Below are 23,502 nucleotides of genomic sequence, written 5' to 3' on the forward strand. Positions count from 1 at the left end.
TCCTCTCTCTCTCCCTCTCTCTCTACTTTCCTCTCCACCTTCCTAATCCCATCTCTCGCCCTCCTCTCTCCCTCTCCCTCTAAACCTCATTCAGATTTTCAATACTTTAAACACACGTTTATCAGAAACGTGTGTGTGTGTGTGTGTGTGTGTGTGTGTGTGTGTGTGTGTGTGTGTGTGTGTGTATTCCTTGGGAAACATGAGATGGCACTAAGATCTCTGTCTCCATGGCAACTGGATCTTCCTCCTCATCTGTCCTACGTTATTGTCTTTAGATCTCATCAAAACAACACACACACACACACACACACACACACACACACACACACACACACACACACACACACACATGCAGGTGCTCAGGTGTGTACGTGGTCTCGTGATCACACACATGTTTACCTATGTTTGCACGGTGTGTAGACGTGAAACATCTGCCTCTTTCTCACACACACACACACACACACACACACCACACACACACACACACACACACACACACACACACAATATTTTAAAATAAATACATTGTGTGTTTCTGCAGAAAGTCAGTGAGAAGGTCGGGGGGGCCGAGGGAACAAAGCTCGATGAAGACTTCAAGGAAATGGAAAAAGTAAATATTCGTGTTTTTTGACTGAATTACAATTTACATTTAAAATAGTATCAAAATGTTTGTGAAATAATAAGTTATGACATTTAAATTATATTTTAATTAATGTGTGTAATTTGTATTTGCTTTTGTTTGTATTGTCTATGTCATTGACCTGCCATTGTTAACGGGTAGATAGTGGTTAATGTATATATATATATATATATATATATATATTAATATGTATATTGATGTTTCCCTGCAGAAGGTGGACGTCACCAGCAGAGCCGTGCTGGACATCATGACGAAAACTACAGAATACCTGCAGCCAAACCCAGGTCTTTAGTTTAACTCGGTTTTATTTCATTTGATTTTATTCTTTCAATTTCTTTCAATTATTTTATTTGTTTTATTTTGTTTTAATTTATTTTTATTTATTTTAATTGTATTTTATGTTTTATTTATTTTATTGAATTAAATTGCATTTTTTCATTAAAGGTTTGATTTAATTACATTTTGATATAATTTATTGTATTTATTTTGATTTAATTACACATTTATTTACAAATAACTAAAGTAGGATAATTGGGTTTCTTTTTTATCAATTTTATTATTTTATCTTATTATATTTGATCTATTTAATTATATTTCATTTATATTAAAATGAATCTATTTTACATTTGTATTTTACTTTATCAAATGAATTGTGTTGTTTTACTAAAAATCTATATATTTTATCGTCTGTTATCTATTAAATAAATTCTATCTATTTTTCTGAATTTCATCTGTTTTATTGTATTTAATTCTACCGTTTCTAATAATATTCGTAACGATGTTTCCCGCTCAGCGTCCCGGGCGAAGTTGAGTATGATCAGCACGATGTCTAAGATGCGCGGGCAGGAGAAGGGTCCGGGCTACCCGCAGGCGGAGAGCGTTCTGGGGGACGCCATGCTGCGCTTCGGGCGGGAGCTGGGGGACGAGTCCAGCTTCGGTACGACACTATTCATCCATCTCCTCTCTCTCTCTTTATTACACATTGTGATTTCATCTGCAGGAAATAAAAGTGTAACAGTGAGTCTCTTGATTATCTTCATTGATATATCAAATTCATCCTAGTTACAAAATTCTAGAATTTATCCTAAGTGTCTTTTTTCCATCGCTGTATTCTATTCTAATATCTAAGCATATTATTATTTAATTCTCTAATTATCTTAAGTTAATGCAAGGCTTTTTTTTGCATTAACTGTATTTTATTTTTGTATTTGTATTATTTAAAATTATTCACCCTAATTGTTAAATTCATGGGATTTTTGCTAAAGTTTTTATTTATTACTATTTATTTTAAACTACCTATCAAATTATCTAGACTCAACTTTTTGTTCATAACTTTAATTCATTTTTTTATTTTTTATTTATTTATCATAATTTTAAAAATCTAAAAATATTTGCATTATTTTAAATATTATTATTTATCTGGTTTAATACATTATCTAAATTAAACTTTTTCTGGGGATTATTTTTTGCATAACTTTATTTTATTTATACTAATTTTAACTAATCGCAACATTCAGGTCTTTTTTCAAGTGTTTTCTTTATTGAATAAAACTGAAACCCTTGATACCCCGTGGGGATCAGAGGTGTTTCATAACAGTTGATCACATTGCTCTGTGTTCCCTTCAGGCCTGGCTCTGATGGACGCCAGCGAGGCGATGAAGGAGCTCGGCGAGGTGAAGGACGCTCTGGATATCGAGGTCAAACAGAACTTCATCGACCCGCTGCAGAACCTCTACGACAAGGACCTCAAGGAGATCCAGGTGCAAAGATAAACTATTCAATATACACTAGAAACTGCAGCATAGGATCCAGGTCTCATGTGAGGAACATATCAATCTGATTTCAAACTCTTCTCTTTATTTATCTACGTTTTATTATATCGTCCTATTTCCTGTATTTAATCAATTTAATTGTATTTTACTGGAATGTATTTATTTTACTCGATCTAATCTATTTAATCTCCTTAATCAAGAAGGTTAAGCGTCTTTGAGCATTAGGAAAAGCACTATAGAAATCCCATGTATTATTATTATTAATAATCTTGCCTTTATTTTATATATTTTATTTAACATTTAATATTTTTAATGTATTTTTTCCATTTTATATTTAATTATTATATTTAATTTATTTACTAAATTATTAGTACTATTTATATACTTTTATCTATTTTTAATTATATTTTATTGCAGATAATTAGCCTTTGCATTTAATCATTTTTTATCTGTATTTAATGACTTAATTATATATATCTTTTTATTTGAAAACAAGCTCTCAAATTACGAGATTGTTATTATTAAAAAATAATAATAATGAAACCAGTAAGGACGAAAACAATGAAGGATAAAATGACTAAAAATGTGACGAACTCGTAGAAGAAGCCTAACAGTCCTCCATGTGCCCCTCTCTTCCCCTGCGTGTCCCGCAGCACCACCTGAAGAAGATGGAGGGCCGCCGCCTGGACTTCGACTATAAGAAGAAGCGTCAGGGGAAGGTTCAGGACGAGGAGATCAAACAGGCGCTGGAGAAGTTCGACGAGAGCAAAGAGATCGCCGAGCAGAGCATGTTCAACCTGCTGGAGAGCGACGTGAGGATAGATCAATTAGCATACCAATTAACCTGCCAATTAACATCACGGTTAACCAATCAGATGTCTCGCTCTGTCTGACCGAGAGACGGAAAACAGCATTTGCTCACCTTTGAGTTGTGTGTGTGTGTGTGTGTGTTGTTGTGTGTGGTGTGTGTGGTGTGTGTGGTGTGTGTGTGTGTGTGTGTGTGTGTGTGTGTGTGTGTTGTGTGTGTGTAGTGTGGTGTGTGTGTGTGTGGTGTGTTGTGTGTGTGTGTTGTGTGTGTGTGTGTTTGTGTGTGTGTGTGTGTGTGTGTGTGTGTGTGCTGTGTGCTGTGTGTGTGTGTGTGTGTGTGTGTGTGTGTGTGTGTGTGTGTGTGTGTGTGATGTGTGTGTGTGTGTTGTGTGGTGTGTGTGTGTGTGTGTGTGTGTGTGTGTGTGGTGTGTGTGTGTGTGTGTGTGTGTGTGTGTGGGTGTGTTGTAGATAGAGCAGGTGCGCTCCAGCTGGCAGCGTTGGTTTCGGCTCAGCTGGAGTTCCCACAGTCGTTCTGCACAGATCCTGCAGCAGCTCTCCAGCAAGATGGAGGACAGGTAACGCCGTCGCTGATTTATTCATTCAGGCATTTATTTTTTGTATTTCCAGAATTCTAGGGATTGTTTTGCAGTTTTTTAATTCATTAATTTGCAAAAAAGCTGGGGATTCTTTTGCATGACTGCACCTTAATTGCAGAGTTTTAGGAATTCTTGCTTTGATTTTATTTTATAGGAAACTATTTTAATTAATGAACTTATTAACTTATTAATCCATTTTTTATTAGCTGCAGAGTTTTGACCAATTAATCAATTTAAATTCCCTATGTGTGTCCCTCCAGGATAAAGCAAGTTTCCACCAAACCGAGGAAGGAGTACATTCCCAAACCCCGGACGACTCTGGAGCTGCTGCCGCCCACAGAGAGCCTCAACGGGGGGATAAACTCTGCCAAATCCCCCGGGAGATCACCAGGTACAAAACAATATCACGGTCACAAGACGTCACGTCACCTCCGCTAAGCTAAAAGTGGCTAATGTTGGGCTATAAAGGAACTACAGCACGGTCACATGACTTCACGTCACCACCGCTGAGCTAAAGGCGGCTAATGTTGGGCTATAAAGGAACTACAGCACGGTCACATGACTTCTTGTCACCACCGGTAAGCTAAAGGCGGCTAATGTTGGGCTATAAAGGAACTACAGCACGGTCACATGACTTCACGTCACCACCGCTAAGCTAAAGGTGGCTAATGTTGGGCTATAAAGGAACTACAGCACGGTCACATGACTTCACGTCACCAGCGCTAAGCTAAAGGCGGCTAATGTTGGCTTTGATGATCTTTAGTCGTCTCATAGACACTCGTTAGGGAGTGCTGTTTACTGATCAAATCTCTCTATGTTTGTTTTTCAGCCCCGTTGGACCAGCCCTGCTGCCGAGCGCTGTACGACTTTGAGCCGGAGAACGAAGGCGAACTTGGTTTCAAAGAAGGCGACGTGATCACCCTGACCAATCAGATCGACGACAACTGGTACGAGGGGATGATCAACGGCCAATCGGGCTTCTTCCCCATCAACTACGTGGATATCCTGGTGCCGTTGCCCCATTAGGACCCCGGAATCCTCCCAGTATGAATCCAGTATTTACATAAACAACAATCCTTCCACTCCTTCTTCTTCGTCTTCTTCTTCGTCTTCTTCTTCTTCTTCTTCTTCTTCTTCTGTGCTTTCACAAAACGGACCGAGAGGAAGATTTTGGGCGGGATTCGATGCAGAAGAGAAGTAGAAACGAGGGATTTAAATGGACGCTCATGATGTCGCCGGGCAGCAGTGGATACTAAAGAGGCTTTGCAGACTTGAGTTAGCGGGTAAATGTGCATGTGTGTGTCTGTATGTGAGCTGTTACCTACTCTATATGACCGAGAAAGCACAAAGTCCGATAATCTGCAACGCCGTCTTCTTCTTGCTGTCTTTTCTACTTTGACTTGCCTTCCTGTGATTGTCTTAAGCATCTTTCAGGGTCTTCCCCACCTTCTATCGCTCTCGTTCCCTTCCTTTGGCTAGCCTCTCAGCATGGCTCCATAATGTATACAGCTTTTTGACTAAATATCTTGATCCTGCCTTTCTTAGATTGTCCGCACAGTGGCTGAACGCATGAACCAGCCGAATCAGTGATCGGACGCCCTGGATTTACTACAGAATCTGTGCTAGCATGGCTAATGCTAATGTACCAGATGTGGCTAACCGGCTAGCCTTTCGCTTCACATTCCAGTGCTTGTAGTGTTGAGCAGAATACTTAAAAGTAAACGTTTTTATCGCCTGAAAACTGAATATGTTCAAATACAAAGAAACTTTATGTATCCAGAATTCATTTGGGCTAATTTCCGGACTTTACGGACCAAACCAAAATCCCTAATATTTACTAACTATGAACATTTTTTAAAGATATACAACTTAAACATGTTATTTCCATTCCCTGATTTATATGTTTGGATGTTTTTACCTTGCCGCTGTATGACGGACACCAGAAACAAGACTTTTCTGTCGTTTTTAACGTATAGCTATGAGATTTGGGGGTTTCTTTGGAATAAAGCCGTATCTGCAATAAGTAGATCTTTACAGAAAGACGATCGGTCATTGATTGATCTTTTAATATTTACTGTTTTAAGTGTCGACAAACAGCTTGTGATTTCCCACTCGACCAGCACAGACCAGTTGCATTGAACAGAGGGTTTGGGGAACAGATAAATCGTGGGTTTTCAGAGGATAAATGCTTGTTTTTCTATCTTTGCATTACTCTGAGTTACCCATCCACAGTGTTTTGTGTGTTCTGTGTGGAGTAGAGGTTTGTTAACTCGTCTTATTCGTGGCTTTTGCATGCAGGACTCAGTGGTAGCCGTTCTGAAATCCCTGTTTTAAGTCGTATATATATCTAGAACTACGATCAGAACATTCTGGTCTTTCCACAGTTTTGGTGCAGACTTCTCAACTTTCAGAGATGCATCCCGATGAGAATGACGGTTGTGGAAACTGAACCATAGTTTATTTCTAGGCCTTAAGACCTTTTATTTAAATGGTTGAAACTTTGGACCAATGATGTAACCGTACAGAACGTTTGGAGAGGCAATGGTCAGAACGAAAGGCCAGGGAAACACACAGGGGACAAGAGACCACACTTTTATCAAAATAACCAAAGTCTTTTTTGCTACATCGACTTCATTGGCATTTTCCTGAGGGATTAGGAAAGAGGATGGGGAAATAAGGACACCAGAGGATCAATAAAATACAGAATCATTTGCTGCTTGTATTGCCGTAAGATTATTAGAGCAGCGACGAAAGGTACATTCATTGATCTCCATTACTTCAATATGTGATAGGAGGCTACAAGCTGAATTGATAACACCTGGTCGTCTAGTAAGACGCAGATAATGTATGAGTAAAGGTCATGTATGGTTCTTTACTGCGAAACAAACCAGATTGAACATGTACAATTTCACAGAAACACTACATTTGTTTTGGAGTTTTAGGTGTGAAGAGGTCTTTAAAAGTCGCTCAAACGTTCCGGAAACAGTCTGCGTCTCAAAGGAAATGATAAGCGTAAAATTGTTGATCAGTTTTAACAGGAACATACTTTGACGACATCGTTGCTGACAGAAACGTTTTTCATTCCGAAATCTTCGTATCGTCCAATAAGATTCAAGAGAACGGTTTGAACACTAGAACTTTGAACTATATGACAGGAACGTTTCTGGAGGGTTTTTAATGTATTCAGGTTTAATCAGAACATCAAGAATGAACCCTTAAGGTTGCCTGATGGTGTGTAAAATCACATTTTAATGTTCTGAAGAGTTCCTGTTCTGTTAGTTAGCGGTCAGTGTTGGTGAAACCAGTTCTTTATGGATTTGATCACTTACAATGGCTCTAAAGTGGGACTTTACGATGGCTATAACTGTTCCTCCATCATAGTGTGTTCATACGTATCAGATGTGTTCCTACAAGGCAGTGTTGAACAGTCTACTCTAACTAAGCACTTATAAAAGAAGTTATTTATTGTTAAAATCTCTTCAATAATTAAATTCCCTGGTTTTTGGAAACTAGATTTTGCTTTTGGAGGGAAATATAAACCGTCAGTACTTTTACATTAGACAGATGAGTCCATTTGTGTCAGTTATAGGGGTGTAAAGGAAATGTTGAAGCATTGTTAAGATGGTATGTCCTCATGTTTTGTTGGTCTGTTCAAACTACAAATGAAGACTGAAGAACTTACTAATATTTACACCAGTTGTTGGAATGGGTGTCAGTTTGGTGCTGCGTTAATATCGACTCCATTGCACATTAAACACTGAATTGTGTCACAGATCGGACTATGATTAACATTTCTAAAACTTCCCGGATATTATATTGAATATTTAACATCTCGTCCATATTAGTAAATAAAAAAAGCTTAGGGTTTTTTCTATCCAGACAATATTTATTACGCCTGAGTTTATAACAAAAATGTATGCTAGCATGGCTAATGCTAATGTACCAGATGTGGCTAACCGGCTAGCCTTTCGCTTCACATTCCAGTACTTGTAGTGTTGAGCAGAATACTTAAAAGTAAACGTTTTTATCGCCTGAAAACTGAATATGTTTAAACTCAAAGAAATGTTATGTATCCAGAGTTCATTTGGGTTTAAAGGATCAAATAAATGCTAATTTCCGGACTTTACGGGCGCGGACTAAACCAAACTCTCACTAATATGTAGCCTACTGCCTAGGAACATTTTTGAAAGATATAAAACTTAAACATGTTTTTCCCATTCCCTGATTTATATTTTTGGATGTTTTTGATGGACTCCAGAAACCAGACTTTTCTGTCGTTTTTAACGTGTAGCTATGAGGTATTTCAGAGTTTATACAGTACCTTTTTGGTGTTTCAAAACGTACAATAACTTCTATTAGAGTAGGGGTATCTATTTACTCTGAACGTGTATTTTGAATACCTAACGTCACGAGTTGAGACATATTACCCAATAGCCATGAAATAGTTTACAAAAGGATATTTTATAATGGGAGGACTGGAGAGTTTCCTCTTAAGGGTGTTTCAGACACAAATATAAATACTATTGAAACATACGATCAGTCAATAAACATCGAGTACCAAGGCAATAAATGAGGATCTAATAATAACAAGGAAGAGATAATAACAACGTGGACATCTCTTACATTTCTAAAGCACAAACTAACTTTACAATCTATCTTTCTGCCATGTCCTGCTTTTCTGGTTGTAAAAGTTGAGTTTTCTTGTGTTTTATTTGTCTTTGTTTACGTCTGAAGCCTGCTTTCTGAGTCCGCCTGTGGATCGTCTGTGAGCTGCATGCGACTCTACTTCTGCTACAGACGGTTTTCCATAATAACAATCGGGGAGATGTGTGTCATGCCGGAAGTTAACGGATGTTTACTCTTTATTTTCTATCGTCCAGCTATTTATTTTGTATGCTACAGTTGTATAGCACTCTTCTCCAAATGACAACGTGCTTTAAAACTTGAATTTTCTTGAATATTTTTATTTATTTGTGTAAACAGAATTGTTTTGCTGCTCTTTTTATTTTGGGTGTTTTTCCCCGTCATGCTGATTTGCCCTCTCTGGCGACGTGTATTCTAACCTCAGTGAGGGACTTGTACAGTGTTACGCTCCGCTACCCCTTTTCACCTTAAAGAGACTGCCTCACTTCAAATTCAGTCTCTAAAACTGACAGACTAAAGAGGCAATTGTACAGCCTGTCCTCGAATGCATCACAGCTCCAAAGTGATATCTCTTCAACAGGGAAAGACTTGGACCAAAATGATCGCCCATTTTCCGAGTGGTTCGGACTTTAGGGGCATTAACTGGAGTTTTTTCACCAATTGTCTAATGTTATCAGCCTATTAAATGAGCATTATGATTGGTTATCAGTCTAATAAAAGTCATATGGTGCCTGCTTTACAAACTGCTATGCTATACAATCAATTTACAGCTGCTACGATGTAAAAGTGAAATGAAAATTGAATGAAACGCAACGAAAACAAGTTGTTTTGTTACGTAAAGGCGACACACGTACAACTTCTTAATGTAGGCATATAGTTCTTTAGATTTAGGCCCAAAAACCACAACCTTTTTTCGGTTTAAAATGTCAACTTCTTTTAGTATAGCCGAGAAAATGCTCTTTAGGTTTAGGTAGACGATAAATATTGAACTTCTTAAGGAAACAAACTACAAGTATTTTTGTTTTATGCACAAAACTCCAACGTCTTTGATTTGGGCGACAAAATACGTCTTCTTTTGGAAACTAAACTATCTAAATAACTACAACTTCTTTAGGTTAGGGCGAAAAGAAAACTTGCTTCGGAAAGAATGATGATTTGGATTACAATAATTACAATTACGTGTGTAGTAAACTGAACATTGTAAACACAAACAAAACAGTTTTACACGGGAATCTAGGAGTTGTAAAACAATCGATGATAAAACCTTCTAGTTGGTTTAGCCGGTTGATAACGCCTTTTTTCAATAGGCTGATAACATCGTCTCGAATTAAGCTTTCCGATTATTCCGACCCCACCTTAATGCACCGCAGATAAAAACGTGTCCATGGTCTGCGTTTAACTGTTTGCCTTGTGGCTTTTAAATGAGCCTTTTCAGCCTCTACGGTGTCTTCTGGTGAGCTACGTGTGTGTGTGTGATGATACACACCGTGTTGCTGTTTATTTATGTATTTATTTATGTATTCCTATGTCTGTCTGTTGACGGTTGTTAATACATTGGTGTGAGACATGGAGGAGGGTTTTTAGGGTTATATAATGGGGGGTGGTTAATGGAAAAAGCTAGCTGTGATACTAACTAAGTGTTGCTCTCCTCGTATTGAACGCTGATATAATCTAAGACCACTGTATGTATAACTGCTTGTCGTTAAGATGATCTACGATGTTATGACAATAAAGAATTAACACTATGGTTAAAATGCTGTAAAAGAGTCCAATCTGTTTTTGAAATATTTTATTTTCTATAGTTTTTTGTGATTTTTGGTATATTTTAATTAAGAAAATTGGCATGTTTCTAAACTCATATGTCTAAATGTATTTATCAGAAGAAGAACATATATTCTAGAGGTTGTACAAAGGTTTACAGATTAAAAATATGCAATATAAAGACAATAGTCCAATAAACTGTGTGTAAATGACACACAGAGATATATAACTGCTAATTTAAATATATAAATGATATATTAATATGTTAATTTGTTATAAATACTCTCTTCACAATTACAGAAGCTGTATTTTATTTGAGATTTTATTGAATAAATGTTTTTGTTTTCTTCTGTAATGACGCACTGTGGCCGCTAGTGGCGCTGTGGAGCTGTGTCCTCTCACTGCTGTTTCCCTCCTTTTACAAATCAACATGTGGAGGCATTCAAGTGCTTCTCAGAAACTCGGAATGTATAACATCGATGCAGCAACATGTGACTTCTCGCGCTAAATTAACTCTTTTTGCAGACAGGAATAATAACAAATGTAACTGTACGACACATATACCGTTTAATTCTTATTTTTTCAATATAAAAAACTAACTTTAAGACCGATTAAAGTGGAGGGATTATTATTATCTTAATATATGTATGAAATTAGCTTAAATATACACTTTAACACACGTTGTGATAACTGTATGTATTCCCACCCTCTATTAAATGAAGCCTACTTTGTCAATATGTGAAAACACGGTTTATTTTATCCACTTGTTGCGTCGTAAATGTTGATTTCTGATATTTTCGAGGACAAATGAAAGCAGCGACCGAATGACCCACTTTTCAGACGCGCCACGCATTCACGTCAAGTTTCACAGGAAAGGGTCGAGAAGCACCGGAAGTACTTCCTTCAAAGTAAAATATACTTTATTGATCACAATTTGGGATATATATATTTTTTTGCTGCAGCACAGATAAGACATGTGTATATGTAAATAAACAACATGTATATATATTCTCAGTGAAACATTGCTATATTCAGAGGAGTATCTAAACATTATTAAACATACAGAATGAATTAAAATACTCTACTGTAAACATAGTGAACTATAAATGAATAAAACAAGTCGGTAAGTAGATTTAATTGAATGCATTCCCTTTAAAACGTTTTCTATAATTGTTGTCTCTGTTTACTGCGGGGCGAATAAAGGAAATCTGACTCCTTCCGTTTTATTTTTGAAGGCCCAACCAGAAGTGCTGCGTGTTTTTGCTCCATCTAGCTTCACGCTGGTTTCCGCGTGTTGATACTGAAGAGGATCCGAAGAGAAACAAGTTTCGTCGCATCGCTAGAGACCCAAACTCAGGCCAAAACCAGAGGAACATGGACATGAAGAAGAGGGTTTCCTTAGAGCTGCGGCACCGCTCGCCCACAGAAGTGAGTACCCGGAGAATGGTGCTGTTTTTCGGGTAGAGGTGTAAACTTTAACCGGTCCGAAAACAGGAGGGATGGCGAGCACATGGCAGGGAGTCTGCAGGGAAAAGTGCTCAAATGTGTATTCACTATGTGGTCCTGGGCTGCAAGCTGCACCAAAGTCTTCAAAACGATTTAATTAGCTGCTTTTTTAACATATTTAATTCTCTTTAAACACACTAGGTGCGCAGATGTTTACCGCCTTGTTTCTATTTCTACATTTCCACCCTTAATGTTCACATTTACACGTTAAATGTGCATGCATATTGTTAAACTGTGTTTAAAAACTGTGGAAGAAAGCGTGCATGCACCGCATAGTTTAACACTGAGAAGCACATCCGTGTGTCCCGGGTCCGTCTAATAGCTGGAGCCGCATGATTTCAGAGTTATAACGCGGTGTTTATCTGCGTTGCATAACGTGGTGTTACACAATTTTAACACACAGCATTATTTATTGTTCTCTGTGTAATAACTTAAACTCCCATGTTGAAATGAAGTAGTCAAATACCTTAAATATGTAATTTATTTAGACTGTTTCTTTTAATACTCGTGTTGAGCAGGAAATGCGTCATTGTTTCACACACTGAAAACGCGGGTAAACACATCAACACGTTATTTTATTAAAACTAAAACACATTTTAAAGTCACTCTTTAAAACGTTTGAGTTGTATAAGTAAGAGCTGAAAGATACGTTGTTGATATTGTCGCCTCTCCAGGGATTAGTCAGAGCCCTAGCGTGGATTTATAAAGAGAAATGGAAACTCCGTTCATTCCTACGAGAGTCGCTCAGTGTCGCATGAAGCCCAGAATGTAGCCGCTGTAGATTCAGAAAGTAGCCGGATCATGCTTACAGCGCATGCGCACTTTACTTTCCCTTAAGCCCCGCCTCCGATCTCCCGCTCTCTGTCAATCAAATGAATGGAGAGGTAAATGTGTCTGGATTCAGCTTTTAGAGCATTTCACAACTTGTAAAACCTAGTGATTAAATCAAGGGGAATACAGGTGTTCGTGCTGGGTATTTTATTTAGCTTTAAAATATATAATACTCTGATTTAGAGACGTTTATTACCCCTGTGTAAGTGGATGGGTGAACGTCTTTTTAGGCCAACATGACGTCACGGGAGTTGTAGTACCACCGTTTGGCCGCTACGCCCATTCATAAAAATCAGCTTCAACGGCCGGAGCTAACATGCTAAGGGCGCGCAGCTCTGCTAAAGAGGCTACTTTCATTCTGTTACTTCGCTATAATCACCTCCACTCTTCACTTAAAACACTCTCAATAAGCTAATGTCCTTAAACGGATGTAGTCTGACTCAGTTGTGATGAGATTAGATGGTTTAATAATGAAGAAAATGAGTTAGCAGAGAGCTAGCAGCTAGCCTAGTCACATGTGTGTGGAGTTTATCAACAATGTGGGCCGGGGTGCGTCCCAACATGCAACTGAACATGAGTCCATCACACACACAACAGTCGCTTTAACTGGATATTAAACTGTTTAATAATGTTTATACAACACAGTTTGTATTTATAAGGCTGCAGAAACTTAAACATTAAGCAAAAAAGGGCTAAAATAAAAGCTTTTTTCAGATGTACTCGTGTTTTGTGTGCAGCAAGAGTCCTTTACACACACGACAGTAGAGGAAACAGTATTTAGCCTATTTAATTGAGTAAAAGTACTAAAACCACACTGTAAAGTATTTAAGTGTGATTGGGAAGATCGTAAACAAAATAAATAATATTTTGAAGCAAAAGCTGCACATCTTAACATTTAAAGAGACTGTTTTAAACTATTCACTTCTTAGTAATGGCAATTATCTTTCTGCTACCCACTCATGGTTTGTGTCACTTAAATATAATGTTGCACGGTTAAATATTTACCAAATACTCATTTAAGAGTTTATCCAAAGTTTTGTGTAAAAATCTGAATTTCTGAAGTAAAATAGTAAAAATTGGAGCCAAAATGAAGTCGTGTAGAAGAATAACGTAATGTGCCGAGTTACTTTCCACCTCTGCACAACAGTCCTATAAGTGGATATAAAATGCTTTAATTATACTTATAAGACACAGTTTATAAGGCTTTGCAAAAAAGTGCTAGAAATGACATGTTTTTGTAGATTTACTATTGTTTTTTAATGTAAATCCCACATCTAGTAATTTCTCATATACTGTACTTAGCTTTTCATGTCAATAACAGTACATGTTTGTTACTTATAGATCACATGAAAAATCACTTATCGGAAGTGAAATCAAGATTATTTATTTTAAAACTGAAAATAAAAGCATAATGTTTGTGTAACTCTGAGGCCTAAGCCCTGTTTGGCTCGCCTGTTTTTTTGGGGGGGGAATGCTTATAAACCCTGAACCCTGTGCTGCACGATCAAGTAATATACGCGTGTGTTTTCACAAGAAGCTAAGCTATCAGCAGATGTAGGCTAGAGGGATGTCTCATGGATGTCCAAATAGTTATGAGACCGTAAGTACAAAAGAAAAAACAAGACGGAAATGTGTTAATGAAAATAATTATTTAAAGTCTTGGGGGGGAATAAAATATGTTAAAGCACAAATCAAGAAGGTTAGTTGTGTCCATTTAAATCATAGGAACCACAAACTGTATTGTGCTCCTTGTAGCTTCTTATATTTCTTTGCTTATCAGACTACACTGAGTCTTTGAACGCGTCGTGATACCGTTGTGATTTACCCGTCTTTTCTCTCTCCCTCAGGTCCAGGAGCTGGTTCTGGATAACTGTCGCTCCGGAGAGGGAAAGATCGAGGGAATCACGGAAGAGTTCTCGAACCTGGAGCTGCTGAGCCTCATCAACGTGGGCCTGACGAGCGTCGCAGACATCCCCAAACTGGACAAACTCAAAAAGGTGAGCCAATCAAACGCACCTCGAGTAAAAAACACACCTCGAGTCTTTCAGAGCGGACCGACAAACAAGGACACTCAGAGCCTCCCATTGGATCTTAGAACAGCAAACTCCATTGGAGATTTCAAAAGTAAATTAAAGACCTTTCTTTTTTAATTTAGCGATTTTCGTCTCTTAATGTTTTTAATGGTGAAAAAAGGATTTTTTCATCGAAACGCCACAAAACGTCATGTTTTCATGCGATGTCCTTTGAGACGAATGGATCAACGCTGCATTGAAGGACTTCTGTGTGCCATCTCCAGCAGTTTGTTTCCCTCCATCAGTAAATAGTAATAATAATACATTAAAAAAGAGCTTTTCCCAGTTCTTCGTAAAGCTTTTTCTTTTATGAATGGACTAATTGGTTATAAATGTTGTAAGCAGTAAACCCCAGAGTCATATCCTGTGTTTGTCTTCACACACTTGGTCAATAAAGCTGAGAGTAATTGCTCCTCTGGTTAAAGTGATGCCAGGCCGCAGAGACAGCGTTGTTCTTACGGAGCTCCGCTGCATGTTGTTGTTGTTTACGTCCACGGAGACATCTTGTATACGAGCGTCATGTTGTTGAGAGAATTGATACATCTCATGAACAAGATCAGCGCCACAGTATTCATACTATATCTTTCTACAAACACCCTGATGTTGTCTTGTTTGTTGTTTGTGTTTAGTTGGAGCTGAGTGACAACAGGATATCAGGAGGTTTGGAGCTGCTGTCCGAGCGACTCGTGAACCTAACGCACCTGAACCTGAGCGGGAACAAGTTCAAAGACATCGGTACACTGGAGCCTCTGGTGGGTGGACTCTCTTTGACACACACTATCATTCATGGTTATATCGAAGAGATTTCATTTAAAATAAGTGCTAATTCTGTTGGATTTCTTTGTCATATTAAAACGTGTCCAAGCGTCCACAATTGTTTTCTAAGTAATGGAGAAATGACTCAACTTTCCCAGTTTCACAGAATTGTTGTAAAATCATTAAAGGTCCCAGTGTAGTGATTCAAGGCTCCATGGTTGCGTTAAGAAATGCAGAATTTAATGTTTTTGCCAGAATCTTTTTAATTCAAACTGTACATTTATTGTGAAATTCTAAACCCGAAGTGTAGAATAACACAATTTATGATCAAATGTTCCTATCGTAGATTTTTGCGGAGCGTTTAATAAGAAATGTGGGAATAGGGATGTTTGTTTGGAGCTTTATTTATATTTATATTTAGCACCTTTCAGAGTTACACATAGAAACAGAACACATTAAAATACACAGAGAATGAAATCAATAAAAAAACAGGAACGTTTCAGGGTTTCATTTCCCTCCTCGTGGCCTTACTTTTCCTTGTAATTAAATTAAATTGTCTAATATTCACCGAATTGTATTCACTTCACTGTTTGTCCCAGCGGAGTCACTCATGGCTCTACAGCTGCTCAGAGAAGTGCAGAATTTAATGTTCTTTACAGAATATGATCAGAACAAACGGTTTATTATTGGCGACATTTTGAACAAGACAAGTAGAATAAAACATTTTATGAGGACATTTCACTGTCTTTTGTGATGCATTCAGGGGCCGTCAGAAATGTAATTCCTATTTAGATTTAATGTGCAATTAGGATATGTGTTTTTGAGCAGGTACACAACAGAATAAATATATACAGTAGCATAAGGAAATAAAACGTTTTATGATCAGATTTCACTATCTTAGCCTTTTGTGATGCATTCAGGGACAGTCAGACATGTAAATACTATTTAGATTTATAGTCAAATGTGGATATTTGTTTTTTACAACAGATAGAAATATATATATATACAGCAGCATAAAGAAACGTACATATACTGCATCCTAGCAATCTGACCATCATTTAAACAGACGGTTGTTTTTGAATCAGGTAAGTAAGTTTAATAATAACGCTGTGTTTCCTTTCTTTCTGCAGAAAAAGCTCCCGCAGCTGAAGAGCCTGGACCTGTTTAACTGCGAGGTCACGAACCTGGCGGACTACAGGGACTCCATCTTTAAGCTCCTCCCACAACTCACCTACCTGGACGGGTACGACATCGACGACTGCGAGGCGTCCGACTCTGACGGAGAAGTGGTCGACGACGAGGATGAGGAAGGTTTGGGTAAAAAATAAATCCTTCATTTTAATTCCTGTGATTATTGGGCAGCTTTTTAAATCCTCATGTTAAATGTGTGACGTTTTTATTATAGTTATATTTGGTTGTTTTCATTGTTCCCTACATAATATTTAATCAGATGTATTTGTAGATTATTGAACGTTTAATTTGACTTTTTATATTAATCGTTTTATAGAAAGTCGTGGCTTTTTTTACTACGAAATATTTCATCTATTTTATAACATTTTAATGTCTTGAATGCTTTGAATCTAAATCTGTGTAAAATATGTAATTAATCATAATGTAATTTAATTAGTATTAAAGTGTGGTTTTCAGTCGGTTGTGACGAATAATCAATACATTTCTATATATTGTATATAAGGGAGCATTCACACCTAATAGTCCGCTTCTCAGGTGCGCACCAGACGACATTGTTTCATTTTCCAGAAGGTTCGGTTTGCGTTCACACGGCAAAACTCAAACGGACTTTTAACTTTAAACACAAGTCATGTGCTCGGAAATGCAGTTCACCCATTGGTCAGACATTAACGGGGTAAAAACGCAAATCCCTGCAATTTCTACCGGAGCCTCCGCCATGGAGCATCGGCACTTTCGTCAGGTTATTCTCATGCAGCTGTTAGTCTGGAGATCAACAGACACTAGCGGCCCAGGCATATGATTATAATCAGACAACGCCCGTTAAAAACCATTATAACACAATGAGAGACGTTCTGCAGTCAGGAGGGGCGTTTCACCGACGACAGGTGTTCTGACTTTTATGTAGCTGACGGAGCATTTTTACTTTACACGACACTGTTCAACTCTTCATTCACTTCACTCTTTCACTAAACAACCGCGGATGTCTTGAAAGACTCTTTCGCTAAAGATTTTGAAGACATCTGCGTTCTTGTGACACGTAAATATACGCTTCACACCAGCAATGAACCGCTCCAGAGTTCGCAAGCAAGCGCTCCGAGACCACCTATTTTAGTGGACCAGAGTCCGGTTGTTTAGTTCACTTCAGAGGTCTCGGATTGTGTTCACACCGACCCAAACGAACCGCACCAAGCGGCTAAACGCACCAGGGTCCGATTCAACCAGACTATACAAGGCAGGTGTGAACGCACCCTTAATCTTGAGTGGTTTGTGGAAGTGAACTTAACCTTATTTATGTGGATTTATTTCAGATTTCACCAGTTATTGAAATGTCATTGAATCAGTATTCATTTGTATTTATATATATTATAACTAAGCAGCCCTATTTAAAGTGGTCTCACAAAGGAATACAAATGAGATTTATGAACAGATTTAGTCGTCACTCACACTTCCTGTTTGTGTCTCAGAGGGCGATTCGGAGGATTTTGATGAAGAGGAGGAGGAAGACGAAGAGGATGTCGTCGTCGCCGCTGAGGATGTAGACAGCGACGACGACAGCAACGAGGACGAGGTGAGGCTCAACGCGCTAAATACACTTTATATTCGTACTTTTTTACCATATATTTAGAATTTATCAGCGCTACTTTAATACTTTTATTTAAGTATGGTGTACCCGTTTGTATTTGTTATTGGTGTGTGCCTTTTGACATAATAAGGTGGTCTACTTTTTGTACTTAAATCTGCTTTAACGACGTAAATGATAACGGATTTCTGAGCCTGGAGTATTCTTTATAGTTATTTGATATATTTTTACTCTGACTTAATACTTACTTTACTACATATAGAGATGTGGTCTTTGTTCTATGACGATATTCCTAAAATAAGAATAATAAAAAACGCTATGAATCAGCTTTTATCGCTAAATAGGTTCAGAAAAAACAAAAGCATGTTAGCAAATATCTGTTTAATATGTATTTTTAAAGCTATTAAACGTAGCTTGCATTAAATACATAAAACACAGTTAATCTGAGAGTTTGAGGGGTTGAATCTGAATGTGGGGATTTACCCCGTGGCATTCTGGGATATGAAGTCTTTAACACCAAACTCTCTGCAGGACGGAGAGGTGAACGGAGACGTTGACAGCGACGACGACGACGATGAAGATGATGACGATAGTGGTGGTGAGTAACTGAGGGGCTTTAAGTAACGAACATTAAACAAGGGAGGGGGGGGGGGGGGGGGGGCTTTTAACAGAGTCCATTATTTATTATGTAGGGTTGCGATCTAATAGTCCATTTAGCTTAGGAACCTTCCTAACGGAGTGAAATGACCCGGAAGTCCCTCAGTGGCAGCCATGATAAGTGCTGGTCGAATTCTCTAGATGATAGGAAAGGAGGTTTCAAACTTCCTTTATAACCTCCTTTAGCTTAGGAACCACTGGACCTCCCTTACCGAAAGGAGAGGAGAAAATGCTGCCCCACAATGCCTTGCAGCCGCAGCATTTGCCGCCACACAACATTTGTATTGATTTTAAGATCTTTTCATCAATCATATGTATTGGGATCATTTGTATTAATGTGGACCGGAGGGAGAGGGGGACGAGCAGAAGTTTCACTTTCCTTGTTTATTTAAATTCCAACTTTGGTCCTGAAGAATATGTTTCTCTGTTGTCCACGTTCATAAAGCAACAGCATCAGAGCACGGTGCAGAGTCTCTAGATGAGTTTACAGTAGTCCCTCGTTCTTATTAAAGGAAGGCTCCAGTCATTAGATAGTTAATCAAAACTTCAGTATTTAGTGAAACATTATGTTTAAACCATACCCTGAAGAAATCAGCGATTTTCCCCGGTAAATAATGATTTTATAGCTCTTTTTTTATCAAAACCTGTATATAGTCAGGCAGCTGCCATTTTGGCCATTTTCAGTAGTCACATGATCCGAAAAACTAGGTCATGACGTCATCTATGCGTTCACTTTGTAAACACACGACGAAAACATGGCGGAGTATTTGAGTTCGGACTCGTCAGCCGAGGAAGAAGTTTAGAAAAATAAAGTCCAGGCGGACTCACCTCTGGGTAATTTGGGAACCATTAGTTCCATTTGACCTTTTTCACTGTAAAAATCATTTTATTACTTTGAATTATCACTATAGGTATTCATTCCATCCAAATACAACTGTAAAAAAAATAAAAACCATACTCTGTTAACCTCTTAAGCCCCACGGACCCGGTTCCGGGGCCGAAATCGCGTCATTTGCAGGAAACAACGTCTAAGGAACCTTAATATTGAATAAACTATGAATATTTTATATCCATATAACGGGAAAAAAACTAATTTAACTGATCTTGTTCATTTTTTTCTTCAAAAAAAACACAATGCTAACAGTGAGCCTCTGAATTAGCCCCGAGCGAAAAATGCTAACCTATTACTGCACCGAAAATCACTCCTAGCTCCCTTATTACTTATCCTAGCTGCACATCCAACACATCGTTAATGATCGTAAAGACACAGAATCTAACGGTGCTCACCTCAACACTGAAAGATACAAACTTGCGACGTTATCAACAAAAATGTACATCAAAACAAGTGGCGCTAGGTACTAACATGCACTAGGCTAACATGGCTTACCTTGGTCGTTGTCTGGTCTAAACTGGTCTTCAATGGCATTACAACGATAAAAACGATGATGTAGTTAATCCATAGGTTAATATCCAATGGGGCTGTGTCCCCTTTGAAATGTTCTGATAATCTATAAGCAATAAAACTGCAATTCCGTTATCTGCTGTCCGCTCTGTGCTTCGTGCGCTCTGGGTCCTGCTGCAATTCCTGCTTCCTTACGTAGTAAACAATAAGTAAAGTCTGCTGCGTAAGGTGCTTACGCTGGCTGGCATTGGCAGTGCACTGCATCCCCATTAAGTAATGGTTGATTAATAAATCCAATTTTATGTTTCACCATACTCTCAGAGTAGTCGTCCAGAAACTTGAAATGTTCGCTGCATACATGCGTCTGTGGATCTTTCGGTTCGGGCCGAGCACATTTCGTTAGCCACTGCCTCCGAACGTACTTCCTACGCTTACCCGTTGGCAACAGATGGAACCGAGCATTCCGTGGATTGTTCCTATCCGAATTGTGGCAATGTTTCGCGATACAATGAGGCATATTTCTATAGAATTGTGAGAGTAACTAGAGTAAACAACATGAACAAAGCACATACGTCAATTTGTCCTCGACACCAAACGCATAGTTCACGTCACTTCCGGTAAAATAAGTCATGTGACTCGTCAAAATGGCGCCGCCCACAGGGTTGATGTTATTTCGGTAATTAATCAGTTTAAAATCACTGATAACGTCATCGGATTAAAAAAAAAAAAAAGACTGGCAGAGACTGGTCTGTTTTATCGGATGATAATTATTTAAAAATGCGTGTCATGAGGATTGCCTCGCTTTAAACATCCATGTTGTAGTCGCTGTATAGAGAACTGTGGTTTCCATAGTTTCCCCACAGCAGCAGACGCACATTCATGACGTCCGCTGGCGCATCATAAACACGTCGGATAGTGAAAGTGCAGTCGATTCTCTAAAGTACCGCAGTCTCTTCTCCTAAGTCCTTTTGAATTCTCCTATCCACTATCCCTTAACCCCGTGACCTTTCACTCAGAGGTCAAGGAATAGGAGATAGGGATAGACGATAGGAGCTGATTTTTGGATTATCCGACCGCAACCCTTGATTACGATAGCTGCTCCTCTGGTTAGTAAAGAGGAAGAAAGCACTTTTAATGAATGAGGGGGGAGCAAATTTAAAAACAAAATGAAGTTGAAAATGTAAGAAAGAAAAAAAATTCAAAAAAATATGGGAAAGACAATCGGAAAAAGTAATAAGGAAATATATATATTTTAAATTAAGGGAGAACAAAAAGGAAATAAATAAATATATACAACATTTAGGAAAAATATATATATATTTAATTAAGAAAACAAAATGGAAATAAAAACTATTTAAAAAAAATGTACTTAATAAGGAAATAATTTGAATACAGGTAAAGGAAAAACAATATGAAAATAAATTAATATAAACAAAAATCAGGGAAGATGTTTTTAAAAACAAATAAAATTAGGGGAAAAGTAAATTAATGCGAACAAAATGAAGGGGGTAAATAATAAAGCATGTTCTGTGTTTGAATCTTTTCTGCAGACGAAGACTCGTCTCCGGCTAAAGGAGAGAAGAGGAAGAGGGACCCTGAAGCCGAGGAGGAGGAAGAGGAGGAAGATGATGATTAAGGACCCTGAAAAGACCCCAAAAAAACCTCTGACCTCTGGCCCGGTGACCCCTCCCCCTTCCATGACCTCCCCCTCCCCCCCCCCGGGGTGTGTCCCATTTCCCACGCCCTCGTTATCCTGCAGACCGAAACTCCGTTAATTCATCAAAACGACCTCGTTCTCCTTTTTTATGATTTTGCAAAAAAAGTCAGGATTCACAAACTTCAGGCTTTTCTCATTCCTGCTATCATCAGATCTCTAAATATTCCTTTACAGCTCAAACAAATGTATTTTTATGCACATTTCTGAGTTTCAAATTCACAAAACAAGCCAAAAATCAAACTGAAGATCATGTTTTTCATCGAGTTAATATCCGATTATCTCGTTTCAGTGTTTTGTCCATAAAATATTAGAAATGCATTCTTCCTCAGAGAACTTGGACGTCATATTTTATCAACCAAAACATGGTATTATCATTTAGGAGACAAAAAAGCAGAAATTCTCACATGTATGACGCTAGAAACTGAGGATTTGGGCATTTCTGTTTGGAAAGTGACTGAAATTAATCTGGCACTAATCGCCCAGCAACAGAAAGAGTTAATTAAGCAACAACAACGATTATTTTTACATGAAGACCAACTGAGGAAGAGTTCCTTTCACAAAGCCAATTAAACTAAGTTGTTCATTTGTGTTAAAATTAAGCTTTTTGTGAATTTCCCTCAAATTTTAAAACTCAAAACGTGCCATTTTTTTGCATCAATAAGGGCTGATTTGGGGCATTTATTACACAAAACCAGATTTATTTTTGCGTTTCAGGACATAGAAGACCTGGTGTTATTGTTCCTGAAAACTGAGGGCAAATAATGTGGACATTTAAAATGGTAAAGTCCTGCTGCGTCTACAAGTGAGAGCGTCGTCCTTTTTTAGGGAAAACAGCAGAAAAACACAATAGAAACACATTTTTTCTTGACTTGTTCTGTGATCTAAACGTGAGCTTCAGTTCCCTTCTTATTTCCTAGATCATAAATATCTATCATGTCACAAAAGTTGTAAAAATCTCCTTTTTTTTTATTTGTGTATTTTTTTTTGTCAAAATCAATAATGTCGTGCAAAAAAAAAGCTTTAATTCTGTGGACGGAAACGAGGGCTCGGGACGCAAAAGCCAAATCCCTCTTTCCTCCGTATTTTCTCCCCCTTCCTAAAAAACCCTCCCTCTTCCTCCTCTTCCTCCCCGAGGCCGAGTCGCTCAGGGCAAACTGTGTTCTCTCTTTTTTGCCAACAGAGCTTTTTAAAAGAAATATTTTTTCAGAGAAATTGTTTTTTTGTTTAATTTTTCGTATGGTTGTCTGGGGACACTCTCTTTGTCTCTCCCCCTCCCCCCATCTTCCTCGTCTTCATCTCTCCCCCAATTTATGCCTCCTCTTCCTCCGTCGAGACATCCTTGACACTTACACTGACTAGTTGACGTGTTTTCTTTTTTTTTTTTACTTTCTGTAAGTTAAAGGAAAAACAAACAAAAAAAAAACACACAAAAAGGACTTTGTAAATAAAATCTTAACATTTTGCTCCTGGCGTCTCCTCTCGTGCGTTTTGTCTCTAACGCCATTTCATTTCACAGGTTTCTCCTTCAAAATGTTTGCTTTAGACATTTTGTAAGAAGGTCTGCAGTATAG

General features: G+C 38.1%; 2 protein-coding genes across 3 annotated transcripts; both read left to right on the top strand.

Moving 5' to 3' along the window:
• Positions 1-541: 541 nt before the first annotated feature.
• LOC117555437 (endophilin-A1-like) lies at positions 542-10,223 on the top strand (the record flags this gene model as incomplete). The annotated part of the gene is given in 8 exon segments (XM_034230324.1): positions 542-610; positions 852-924; positions 1,434-1,577; positions 2,267-2,400; positions 3,066-3,224; positions 3,688-3,794; positions 4,076-4,206; positions 4,645-10,223. Coding segments are annotated over 8 exon segments (1,014 nt in total), but the record flags the coding sequence as incomplete, so codon positions are not given.
• Positions 10,224-11,437: 1,214 nt separating this feature from the next.
• On the top strand, positions 11,438-23,393 carry LOC117555436 (acidic leucine-rich nuclear phosphoprotein 32 family member D-like). Of its 2 annotated transcripts, none has more exons than XM_034230323.1 (7): positions 11,438-11,648; positions 14,405-14,554; positions 15,259-15,381; positions 16,516-16,696; positions 18,040-18,143; positions 18,687-18,753; positions 21,765-23,393. In XM_034230323.1, exons 1-7 carry the CDS (start codon positions 11,595-11,597, stop codon positions 21,848-21,850), a joined length of 765 nt encoding a protein of 254 aa, XP_034086214.1. In that variant the 5' UTR covers positions 11,438-11,594; the 3' UTR covers positions 21,851-23,393. The 2 variants fall into 2 exon arrangements, with proteins under 2 accessions (XP_034086214.1, XP_034086213.1); XM_034230322.1 differs by having other exon boundaries at positions 16,516-16,702; positions 21,765-23,364.
• Positions 23,394-23,502: the final 109 nt, after the last annotated feature.

The sequence above is a fragment of the Gymnodraco acuticeps genome, unplaced genomic scaffold (assembly GCF_902827175.1).
Source record: "Gymnodraco acuticeps unplaced genomic scaffold, fGymAcu1.1, whole genome shotgun sequence".
Classification (NCBI taxonomy): Eukaryota; Metazoa; Chordata; class Actinopteri; order Perciformes; family Bathydraconidae; genus Gymnodraco; species Gymnodraco acuticeps.

What these genes read in the sequence shown, in the direction of transcription:
- LOC117555436 (XM_034230322.1), top strand. Translation starts at nt 11,595, where the DNA reads ATGGACATGAAGAAGAGGGTTTCCTTAGAGCTGCGGCACCGCTCGCCC. An exon ending in CGAGGATGAGGAAGGTTTGG is followed by an intron (nt 16,703 to 18,039) that starts GTAAAAAATAAA and finishes TTTGTGTCTCAG; the next exon opens with AGGGCGATTCGGAGGATTTT. An exon ending in ACGACAGCAACGAGGACGAG is followed by an intron (nt 18,144 to 18,686) that starts GTGAGGCTCAAC and finishes AACTCTCTGCAG; the next exon opens with GACGGAGAGGTGAACGGAGA.